Consider the following 12,108-nt stretch of genomic DNA (forward strand, 5'->3'; position numbering starts at 1 on the left):
ATTCTACAGTAACAGTGCATATGTATAGCACTGATTACTGTAGTAATGTCACTGGTAACCCCAAAAGTGTCAAAAATGTCAGTCAAGGGTCCGATCTGTCCGCCGCAATGTTGCAGTCCCGCAAAAAAAAAAAAATCGCAGATCGCCGCCATTACACGTTAAAAAAAAAAAACAACAAAAATGACAAATCTTTCCCTTAGTTAGTAAACGCAATAACTTTTGCGCAAACCAATCAAAATACGCTTTTTGCGATTTTTTTTACACCAAAAATATGTAGCAGAAAACAAATTGGCCTAAAATGTTAAAAAATTTTGATTTTTACATTTTTTTGGGGGAATTTCATATAAAAAAATGTGAAAAAATCGGATTTTTGTAAGATCTTACCGTAAAATCCTTTTCTCTTAGCTCATTGACAGACGTGGTCTTCTTGATTCACAAGAACTGGGTTATGTTGTCTCCGCAGGAGTAGGACTAGGCAGAAAGAAAAAATGTTCTGGCTCCACCCTAGGGGCAGTCCCAGAGGGTATATCCTCCCTCTCTCTGCTACAAGGCATCAGTTCTGTCACAAAGCAGCAACAGAGAATTTAACCCAACCCAACTCAATGATAGAGGGGCGGGTACTACGTCTGTCAATGAGCTAAGAGAAAAGGATTTTACGGTAAGATCTTACAAAAATCCGATTTTCTCTGTCGCTCATTGACAGACGTAGTCTTCTTGATTCACAAGAACTGGGACATCCAGAAGCAGTGCCACAAATGAGGGGTGGGATTGACAGAAATCAAAATCCAATCTAGAAGGCCCAACCGGTGCCAAACTAGAAGTTTTAAAGGCTCATTATAAACAAAGAATGAGACTCAAATAAAAATTCCAACGGAAAAAAACCCTCGAGGTAGACCACTGGTCTCCTCAAATGGCGGCCTGCAAAACCTTGCAGCCAAACGAGGCATCAGACGATGCCATTACATCAACTTTATAATGTTTTGTAAAGGTATGCACCGACGACCAGGTAGCTGCCTTGCACACCTGGACCACTGACGCCTGATGGCGAAAGGCCCATGACGCACTAAGTGCCCGAGTGGAGTGCGCCTTAACAGGGAACGGGGGCTCCCGACCTTTAATAGAATAAGCCTGTACCACCGTCTGTCTGATCCATTTGGAAATAGTCGCGGCAGATGCAGGCAACCCCTTTTTGGGTCCATCCGGGATCACAAAAAGTGAATCCGTCTTGCGAAACGAGTCTGTCGTTTTCAAGTATACCCTGATCGCCCGGACCACATCCAAGGAGTGTAAAGCAAACTCCCGAGGATGACTGGGCTTAGGACACAGGGAAGGTAATACAATTTCTTCATTCAGATGAAATTCTGAAACCACTTTTGGTAGGAAGGATGGATTCGGACGAAGAACCACCTTATCTCTATGAACCACCAGATATGGGGAACGACAAGATAATGCGGCCAGTTCTGACACCCTGCGTGCAGAAGTGATAGCCACCAAGAAGGCCACCTTCTGGGACAACGTAGGTAGAGGAATCTCCCTAATATCTTCAAAGGGAGGTTTCTGAAGAACCGACAATACTAAATTAAGATCCCAGGGTGGTAACGGCGCGCGCACTGGCGGAGCCAGATGTCGCACCCCCTGGATGAAATTCCGCACCAAGGAATGAGTAGCCAAAGGCTTCTGAAAGAAGATAGCTAATGCTGAGACCTGACCCTTGATAGTACTCAAGGCCAGTTTCTGCTCAACCCCTTGTTGCAGAAAAGCTAATATTCGACTAACCGAATAAGACCGTGGACGGAACCCCAGAGGTTCACACCATGCAATGTAGGACTTCCATGTGCGATGATAAATCTTTCTGGAAGTCGCTTTCCTTGCTTTAACTAGAGTAGGAATAACTGAAGCTGACAAACCCTTGTCCTTCAGCACCTGGGTCTCAATAGCCAGGCCGTTAAAGCCAGCGATCGTAAAGCAGGATGGAAGATCGGTCCCTGAGACAGTAGGTCCTCCCTGAGAGGAAGTCTCCACGGGACGTCCGCCACCAGTCTGACCAAGTCGGCGTACCACGCTCGGCGAGGCCAGTCCGGAGCTACCAGGATTACTGGAATTCCTTCCTTCTCTATCCTGCGAAGAAGTCTTGGCAGTAACCCGAGAGGAGGGAAGGCATACATTAGCTGGTATTGCCCCCACGGGGCGATCAGTGCGTCTGCGGTCTCTGCTAGAGGATCGCGGGAGCGAGCCACGAATCTCTGTACTTTCCTGTTGAATCGTGATGCCAACAGATCCACATCCGGGTCGCCCCAACGTAGGCACAACTGGTGGAAAACTTCTGGATGGAGGGACCATTCCCCCTGATCCAGAGTCTGACGGCTGAGATAATCTGCCTGCCAATTTTCCACCCCCGGAATGAACACCGCAGAGATCGCTGGAACAAATCGTTCCGCCCAGCGAAGAATGCAAGCCACTTCCTTGGCCGCTCGGACACTCTTGGTGCCCCCCTGGTGATTGACATAAGCCACGGCCGTGGCGTTGTCCGACTGGATCCGAACCGGGCTGCCCTGGAGCTGCTCGGTCCAGTGAATCAGACAAAGTCTGATCGCTCTCAGTTCCAATACATTTATCGGCAACCTGGATTCTTCCGGGGACCAAAGTCCCTGGACAGATAACTGATCGAGAATTCCTCCCCATCCGGATAGACTGGCATCCGTGGTCACTATCGTCCAATATATTGGCAGAAATGACTTTCCCTGGCTGAGCATCGGAGACCGAAGCCACCAGACCAGAGACTCTCTGGTCTGTTTGCTCAATCGGATCCGATTGTCCAGGGATTCCGGATTCCGATTCCATCTGAGAAGAATCTCTTGCTGGAGAATTCGGGTATGGGACTGGGCAAATGGGACTGCTTCGAAGGAGGCCACCATCAACCCCAGAACCCTCATGCAAGTTCGAAGAGAAGACCAGCTGTTGGATAGTAACAACTGGACTGCTGATTGAATCTTCCGGAGTTTCCCTACCGGAAGGAAAACTCTTGTCCTGACTGTGTCTAGAATTAGGCCCAGATATTCGAGCCTCTGGGTGGGAACCAGAAATGACTTTTGCTGGTTCACCAGCCACCCGAATTCCTGTAAAGAAATTATAGTAATTTCTATGTTTTGTAGCAGGGTCTGAGGAGACTCTGCATGAAGTAGGAGACCATCTAGGTAACCTAGAATCGATATGCCTCTTTGGCGCAGTAGTGCCAACATTGGGGCCAACACCTTCGTGAAGACCCGAGGAGCCGTGGCGAGACCGAAAGGTAACGCCACAAACTGATAGTGGTTCTCTTCTACGGAAAAGCGTAGAAACCGCTGATGTCCTGCGAAAATGGGAATGTGAAGATAGGCGTCCTTGATGTCTATGGACGCTAGGACATCCCCTGGATGCAGGAAGGCTGCTACTGTGCGAATGGATTCCATCTTGAATTTTCCTATGTTGAGAAAGGAATTGAGTGCCCTTAAGTCCAGAATTGGATGCACTTTGCCCTCTTTCCTGGGTATTGTAAATAGGTTTGAATAAAACCCCTGAAAACGTTCTGTCCAAGGAACGTGGACTACCACTCCTTGTTGTAGTAAATCCGTGACTGCTCTCCGTAGATCTTTTAGACGATCCGGGGATAGTCGGATATTGGAAGGGAAGAATCGCGCCGGTGGGAGAGATCGAAATTCGATCTTGTACCCTGACCTTATGACTTCGCAAACCCACTTGTCTGGGATTCTGGAAAGCCATGGATCCGGAAACCGGCGAAGACGTCCCCCCACCCCGGTTATGGCTTTGGACGATTTATCTTCAGGTCTGGAGGGGGCGGGCTTTTGCTTGCCCGACCAACGTCCCCTGAAGCCTCCTGAAGGAGCTTTGGAGGACTTAATTTTTTCACCCGCGGGACGAAAAAACTTTTTGTGAGCAGAGAAAGAAGGCCCTCGTCTTTGACGAGGTCCTTTACCTTTAACATTTTGCGGTAAAAAGGTGCTCTTTCCTCCCGTGAGATCCTTAATGATCTCATCTAAGTTGGCTCCAAATAGACGCTCTCCTAAAAAGGGGATATTAGCCAATGCTTTTTTGGAACCTTGGTCGGCTAACCAACCTTTTAGACACAGTGTACGCCTGAGAACCACTGCTGAAACTGATGCTCGCGCCAATAATGGAGTGGCGTCTAACGCCGCATCACACACAAACTGTAACCCCTGTATCATTTGTTCCAACAAATCTGATACCGCCTGAGGGACTTCTTCTAAGTCCCGGCGCAACCACTTGGTCCATTCAGTTACAGTCTGCGAAACCAGTCCAATAGCAATTATTGGTCTGAAAGCTGATCCAATCAAGGAAAACATGGTGCGAGACATAGCTTCTATCTTGCGATCCACTGGATCTTTAAAAGACGGGGCGTCTTCTATAGGAATAACCGTGGCTTTATTCAATCTAGCAATTGGTGAATCCACCACAGGTGGTTCTGTCCATTTCTTAATGAGAGTTTCCTCAAACGGATAACGCCTGTTAATGCGTTTAGAAATAGCAGAAGTGCGTTTTGGCAGACTCCATTCTTCTTTGATTGGATTGCCAAAACATTTGGGCAATGGAAAAACCTTCGCTACTTTGATGCGTTTTTTAGTCCCAAAGGGGATTTCAGTTTCAGCTGTTTCCGACGGAATACCCTGTAATCTTAAGGTTTCTTGAACAGATACAATGAGTGCGTTTACCAACGCTTCCTCTCGGGCTATGGCTGATGCCGAAACATCCTCCTCACTGTCTGAAGAGACAGTACCCGAGACACCAATCCCAGATGAGGTACCTGCAACTGCAGAAATAGGCTCAGATTCTGAATCCGAAGTTTCAGATAATAAGGGGTTAGGCGGGGGTCGCTTTCTTGCGCCCTGTCCCTGACAAGCCACTTCCACCCGGGACACAAAAGTTTCCATAATAGCTGACAATGATTCAACCGTCAGTGGGGTGCTGGAGGATCCTACAGACACCTCGAGGGGATCCGGTGGAGATACATGAGTGGCAGGGTCCATGTTAATTCAGGACACCTTTGCCAGAAAAAACAAAAACTCCTTTTTTTTTTTTTTTTTAAATGTGTATCCCCCTAGCGCAATAGCGCCCCTCAGAGTACCTGCTTCTCGATCCCCACAGAGAGAGAGAGGGACCCTCAAGGCTCACCACCCGATGCAGAGAAGTTTCCAACCAACTGCGTCTGCAGTCTTTTACAGACTGGAAAGAGCTGTGTTAGTTTTCCCGGGTAGAAGGATGTGGCTCCGCCCCCTGTGTACGCCTTCCGGCGTTCCCAGCTCTCCACGAGGTAGCTGGGCTCATCAAACATGGCCGCCCCCATACAGGAGACAATAGACTCCAAAAACATGGCGGTCGGCGTGACCTGAGGACATACATGCACCCGGTCTATGGCAAAATGGCGGCGGACTGCCGAAATCGTTCTTCCCAGCACATCCACCTGCATCTCTGCTAAATGGCGGTTTATCGATCTGCAGGAGGTACACTACAATTAAGGTAGGATTATACCTCCTATGTCTGCTGTAATACTACAGTCTGCTGGGTAGAGTGTTAGCTCTTAAACCAAGTCCACTTCCCATCAAACACATGCTGTATTTACAAGGGGGACTTTTAGTGTCAGACAGATACTGACCATGTATGGAGGGGCCCATAATTCATACTGCCTCATAACGAGGAAAAAAAGGGGACGTTTACTCACCATACCGAACCGACAGGCACCCTCTCTTCACAATACCCTCTCCACCGGGGTGGGGGGTTGTGGACCACTCCGGACGCCTCGACTCTCTGGTTCCTGGCGTCCAAGCGAGACTTTTAACTCGCAAGGTCAGTCCCTCCAATGGGACTCCATCGCGGCCGACCCAGCGCGGAGCTCTGGTCTGCACGCGCTCGTAGAAACCGGGGTGACCACTGGATCTCAACATCCAGCCCGTCGCCCGGCCCCGCATACTTACTTGAATGTGTCGCGGCCGACCAAGCGCAATGCAATGGTCTGCGCGCGCTCGTAGGCCGGCTGGGGTGACCACTAGTGTCGCCCAGTCCGGCGTATTTGCTTGAAGATCTCACAGGAAAAAACACTGGAGAAAAAACTACCTAAAAAATATTTTTTCTAAAAAAAAATCTTGAGAGATCCCAGCAAGGAACTTAGGTCCTTACTCCTGACTAGACAGAAAAAAACTGATGCCTTGTAGCAGAGAGAGGGAGGATATACCCTCTGGGACTGCCCCTAGGGTGGAGCCAGAACGTTTTTTCTTTCTGCCTAGTCCTACTCCTGCGGAGACAACATAACCCAGTTCTTGTGAATCAAGAAGACTACGTCTGTCAATGAGCGACAGAGAAATATTGTTATTTTTGCAAAATTGATGCTCTTTTTTTGTTTATAGCGCATGTTAAAAAAATCGCACAGGTGATCAAATACCACCAAAAGAAAGCTCTGTTTGTGGGGAAAAAAAGGACATCAAATTCATTTAGGTACAGCATCGCACGACTGCGCAATTGTCCGTTAAAGTCACGCAGTGCCGAATTGCAAAATAGGCCCTGGTCAGGAAGGGGGTAAAATCTTCCGGGGCTTAAGTGGTTAAGCTGGGGGCAGGGCTTGGCTTGAGGGTGCGGCGGATAGGACCTTTTTTGTCTGTTGTATCATTGGAGCAGGGATGACCTTGCCAGCATTCCCAGTGGTGTACTGCAGGAGAGGACCCGGCTGGAGTCTTGAGCGGCACCCCTTATTTGATGTCTGGTCACATGAAATATCGCAAATCATTATTTCATGTTTCCATTATCCATCAATTGGGTACAGCTCCTAATCATTGACCTGAGAGGCTAACTTCAAAGTCTTGCTGTCAGGAGCATCTAGCACTACTGCTCCTCATTCCAGCATTCTGGTTTTGGCTATGGCACTCTCCTTGTCTGTCTGTCCACCTGCAAGGTGAATAATGTGGCCAGTCTCTGGGTGAAAACCAAACCTGTTATAAGCCAGCCAAACACTCACTCGCATGCTTGTGATAGAGAGTGATACGTGTGTAATTCCTGATCAAGCCCCCTTGTCTGTCTGCCTTGCTCTGATATGGATTCCCCTGCGTATGGCCTTGGACCGGGTTTTGGACTATTCCCTGAACTCAGCCTGCCTTTTACCTGGACTGTCATAGAACCACTGTGCCTGTCTGCTAACCTCAAGTACCCGTTTGCTTTGCTTAGTTTGCACCTGCCCTGGCGTGGTGGCCAGGCACTATAGCATTGTGTATAACCTGGGGGCAACCAAATACCGGTAGGCCTGCTTGCCTTATAGGAAAGGGGGCTGCTATAGGTGAAAAAAACAGTAGCCACCTGCCTTGGGGTAGACGTGACAATTGCATGACTGTAAAAAATCCTCAGGGCAGAGGAACTGAGTGCCCCCCACGGAGCTAAAGAAGACTCCAGCAGATACCCATACATTTTTAAACCCTTCTGCAGTGGAAACTGTCAGGAAATTTAAAGTTTTAAAGGTACCCTGTGACCTATGTAAATGAGGTATTCCCGATGCTCGACCTGACTGGTCCACTCTCCAAGTGAGTCTTCAGATCCAGGGTAGGTGTAATGCCAGCAGCTCTGGATCTGGAAATCACTCTGTGGCTAACCTGTTACCAGAACTGAGCCTGAAAAAGCACCTTATGTAAAACCCAGTGCCTGAAAGTCACTTCCAGGCAATCCCTGCAACATTCAGTTCAACGGGGTTCAGGCTCAGCACACCAAAAAATAGGTGCTAGCAAAATGAGGTTAGTTTTTTACAAATCAGAGCTGTGTCCTTCCTCCTAGGATGCTTGCAAAAGCCCACGTTATGCTGAAAGTAAGAGAGGTTATCCTGGGCTGTCATCAGTGGTGTCGGGAGGGGTGGGGCTGACCGGGGCTATAGCCCAAAGTGGGCCCCCAAAAAGCCCGGGATCTGGTGTTGATAGTACATTACTATTAGCCCTGAGTCGAATATGATCCTCCTTCTCACCTCTGGGCATCCACTGCCTGGCCTGCCACTGCTGCCACACTGATTTCTAGTATCACCTGGCGTCTAGCAACCAGTGATGTCAGCATCATCACATGACAGCAGGAGAGTGAGGTCCCAGGCTCCCAGTGTTCAGAGTGGAGGAGGATTTCAAATTCCTCCTCCGCACATAGAATTGGCTCCACCCGCCTCCCTCTTCTCCGGGCAGCAGTGAGGCTCAGCTCAGAGCAGAGGAAAGCGACAGGCCGGGTCAGACTCGAGGAACTGTCAACTCCACCTGCCAGAACCTGCACTTGGCTGCACCTCAACTGTATGTATCATGCTTTGTCTGGCGAAGCCTTGCACAATAACAGACCCCTTTCTCCTCACTATACCTCTGCCATCCAAAGCACCAGGTGCAACCTAGGCTTGAATGATCAATTGGGAGCAGTCAGAGGATCAGGAAAGGATTGGCTTGTTGCCGTGTGTCAATGCATGTTCCAGATTTTTTTTTGCCCTAGTAATCAACGTTGCTTACCAAGCAAACAAGCACAAAAAACATTTGTTTATTCAGTGAAATGTTCTATAATGATCACTCTGCCCTCCTAACGTAAAATCTATTTTAATAGACTGGCCAGTGTTTAAAGATTTAGCTCTGTAAAACATAATTGCACATAAAATGTTGTAAACTCTTCCTTATTCCTCTATTCAGTTTTCCACTTATTCCTGGAAATGAAAATTGGTCAAAAATCTTTGCTATGCTCGGTTCGTGAGAAAAAACAGCAAAAAACACTCAGAATTCTACTAGGGAGCAAAAAAGATTAGGAATTACATTTTCTAAAGGACAGGACTGCATATACCTAAATTATCTAAGCCCTTTTTTCCCCTCAAATAGAGCTTTCTTTTGGAGGTATTTGATCACCTGTACCTTTTTTATTTTTTTGCGCTAGAAATAAAAAAAAAGACCAGCAATTTTTGAAAAAAAAAACTCAAAACAATTTTTTTCCTTTCTGCAATAAAACATATCCAACAAAAAAAATTAAAAAAATCTCTTCATCAATTTAGGGCAATATGTATTCTGCTAGATCTGTTTGTTAAAAAAAAAAAAATCCCAATAAGCGTATATTGATTGGTTTGTGAAAAGGTAACGCCTCTATAAACTAGAGGATAGCTTTATGGCATTTTTTTTTTTTTTTTTAACTAGTAATGGTGGTGATCAGCGACTTATAGTGGGACTGCGACATTGCGGCAGACAGATCGGACACTTCAGGGGGCATTGGGTGGAGCTTGGGCAGGACCTTCTTTAAAATGTGGGATGGGCTGAAGCCCCTGATCTTTTTCCCCACCTAGCAACGCCCCTGGCTGTCATACAGTTTTCTTTATTTGCCTGTGTACAATCCTCCTGTAGGCAGAAGTATAACCCAAAGGTTAAAGGCGCCCTGTGCTTATCAATGTTTTGGCTATATACACACTTTAAATATACCCCAGGAAAGTCTAATTTCCAAAAGGGGTAGGGTCTACTTTACTGCAAATTGTGAAGTTATTTGCCCTCTCACCTCCGTGCTGACGGTTCTGCGGAGACCCACAGGGCGGGGCTTGTTGTTTTGGCTTTCTTTTTTGTCCACTGTAGAGTAATAGTCTGGGGCTGCAGCTGGCTGCACAAATCGAGATGGGAAAAGACCTGAGTTTCCTCCGAGAGAACCAAACTGCCATCCTGAAAGAAATGAAAGAAGTCAGAAATGTAAAGTAAAAACAATAAAAATGCAAGGATTTTTACAATATTCTGTCAGATTGGAGTAAAATTCTGGATGTTGGAGGGTGTACTCCAGCCAGGAATTGAGGCAGGCTCTGTCTAACTTGCTGCAGCTTCTAATGCACACCAGTGTTCAGTGATATCAAAGTAAGCAATTTTAGTATAGGAAAGGAGCCCATACATCTGTGCAGGATGGAAGGTAAGGTGGGAATTCTCAAAGCTTTCTGATAGACGTAATAGCAGGGGGATTTAAACCCCATCTCTGTGCAAATATCCAGGATATAGAAAAGAAGATCCGGTCGGATAGGCACATTTGCAGCTCGGGATTAGTGATCTCCTGCATCCTGATATGGCTGTGGCGAGGGACTTAGGTGACTTTATTATTCTTCATAAGGTATAGGAAAAAAAGGGCTAGGGATAGGTAGGAGAAGGGGGGATTTGAGGGCAATTAAAATATGCACAGAGATTGTCTTTAACAGATAATATACCCAATATCTAAAATCGTTAACATATTTATTTCATTTAAAACGTATATTTTAGTATTTTTAGACCTTCAGCTCTCAACAAAGCAATACTTGGTGAACCTGCCATAAAGCAGCTATTTAGTCCAATAGCAGCTTTGAAATTTGCCCACTGCAATGCAAAGTTTGTATAAAAAAAAAAAAAAAAAAAAAGACCTGATGGGGAACTAGTCTCTCAGTTCCCCATCAGGCTCAGTCCACCCCTTTTACAAAACGTCTCAGTCAGTGTGACAGGTGCAGTGGCCAAGGAGGGCAAGACTGATTGCAGTGAGGAATGAATGCCCAGTATAGACACTCTAACCTCAGTGCCAGCAATGGCCAAATTATGTACCTGTCTGTGACTTTTGATGTTGCACCCCAACAGAATTCTAAAGGGTGTCTATGATACCCTTTATACAGTTCATAAGGGGCTCAGGGGCGCCGCCCCCCTAGTTTGCATGTGGGGCACCAGTCTAATAGCTTTCTATGAGGGCTCTCATTTTTTTACAAGCATGTGATTAGAGCCTGAAGCTCTAATTGGATGTAAAAGGTTGTTCTCGTGTTCTGCACTGTTAAACCCTCCCACTTGTGATACTAGCGAATCAATATTTGGCATCGATTTCCGGCTTCTCATCCCTGCCAATCAGGACAGGAGGCGGATGTAATAAAGACCGGGTTAGCCGGGGGAAGCCGCGGTGCCAGGTATCAGGGGAGTCATGACCACTGAAAGGCTAAGTTTGTGGGGTGAGTGTGGACTTGGAAGGGTTTGTTTGCCCCCTAAAAATGTTTAGTACCAGCCGCCACTACCCTTTATAAATCCTCCCCGGTGTGCATTAATTTGTCTAGTGTCCACCTGGGAGCAATTATCATTCAGTTAGGGTTTACATCTACTTTAACTGCTTGAGTTATATTATTGTCACTGATGTCAGAGTGCTGCAAATAAGATAACTGCTAAGATGCATCTAAATTAGCATTTTCAGAAGGAAAGGTCAGCAATGGCTGAATCCTTGTGTCTCCCATGTCAAGTTTTCTTCAAATATATTTTATGTCATTACAACTGATTATATTTAACAATTTCCCAATTTATTTTTGGGATTACTAACGTACTCTGTATTCTGTATATGTAGAAAAGTATAACATAACATAACATAATCATCAGTTCAGGCTTCTATAATTGGAAGTGTAAACTTCACTGTGCCCATTCTCCAACTTGTCACACTGCTGAAGCATCAATTCAAAAATGATGCCACTGGAGCACTTATGTGTGCATGACCATTCATGCTGCCACGCACAGGCAGACAACTTCAGCCATGCTAGTTTGGACTGACGCTTGCACAATGTGATTGTGTGGAGCCTGTGCACAGCTAAGTTTACCCTATACTACCTGGCTCCCCAGAACAATGCTGGGCAATGGGCACAGGGATGGCAGAGCTGGAACAACCCACAAATGAGTAAAATGTTGATTACCTGATCCCTGGACTCTAAACACTGACCTCTAAAAATCTCTGTAGCAGCCTCCTATATAGGTGCTAGGATTAGGTAAATTTAGTTCTTTAGTTAATTTAGTGTTGCTCACTGTATTCAGTGGAGCTGTGTCGATTATTCTGGTCTGTTCAATGTTTCACCCGCTGCAGGTTTGATTGATTTCTCTGCTTTATGGAGAACCTTGGATCTCTCTAGAACATAGGTGTAGAGCAAGGCAAATGAGCAGCATGAACATTTATACAGCCCTGGCCAATCCCTGGCAAGGTTGCCCAAATGGCAGCTGGGAGTCTGTATATTTACTCTGAGACACCGAGCTTCAACATCTTTTCCTGTTGGAGTGGAACATATCCCAAGGGGGCTTATTGCCCCCTTAGGCAACCCTGCCA

The 12,108-nt window shown here is 46.5% G+C and overlaps 1 protein-coding gene across 2 annotated transcripts in view; it reads right to left on the bottom strand.

Moving 5' to 3' along the window:
- MYO15B (myosin XVB) overlaps positions 1-12,108 on the bottom strand; it is a 764,404-nt gene that overhangs the window by 623,385 nt on the left and 128,911 nt on the right. For both annotated transcript variants that reach the window (XM_082273009.1, XM_082273008.1), the window contains exon 28: positions 9,541-9,698. In XM_082273009.1, the coding sequence (XP_082129135.1) occupies positions 9,541-9,698 (158 nt within the window). The remainder of the gene's footprint in view (positions 1-9,540; positions 9,699-12,108) is intronic.

This window comes from Pelophylax lessonae (genome assembly GCF_965119305.1).
Source record: "Pelophylax lessonae genome assembly, chromosome: 11".
NCBI lineage: Eukaryota > Metazoa > Chordata > Amphibia > Anura > Ranidae > Pelophylax > Pelophylax lessonae.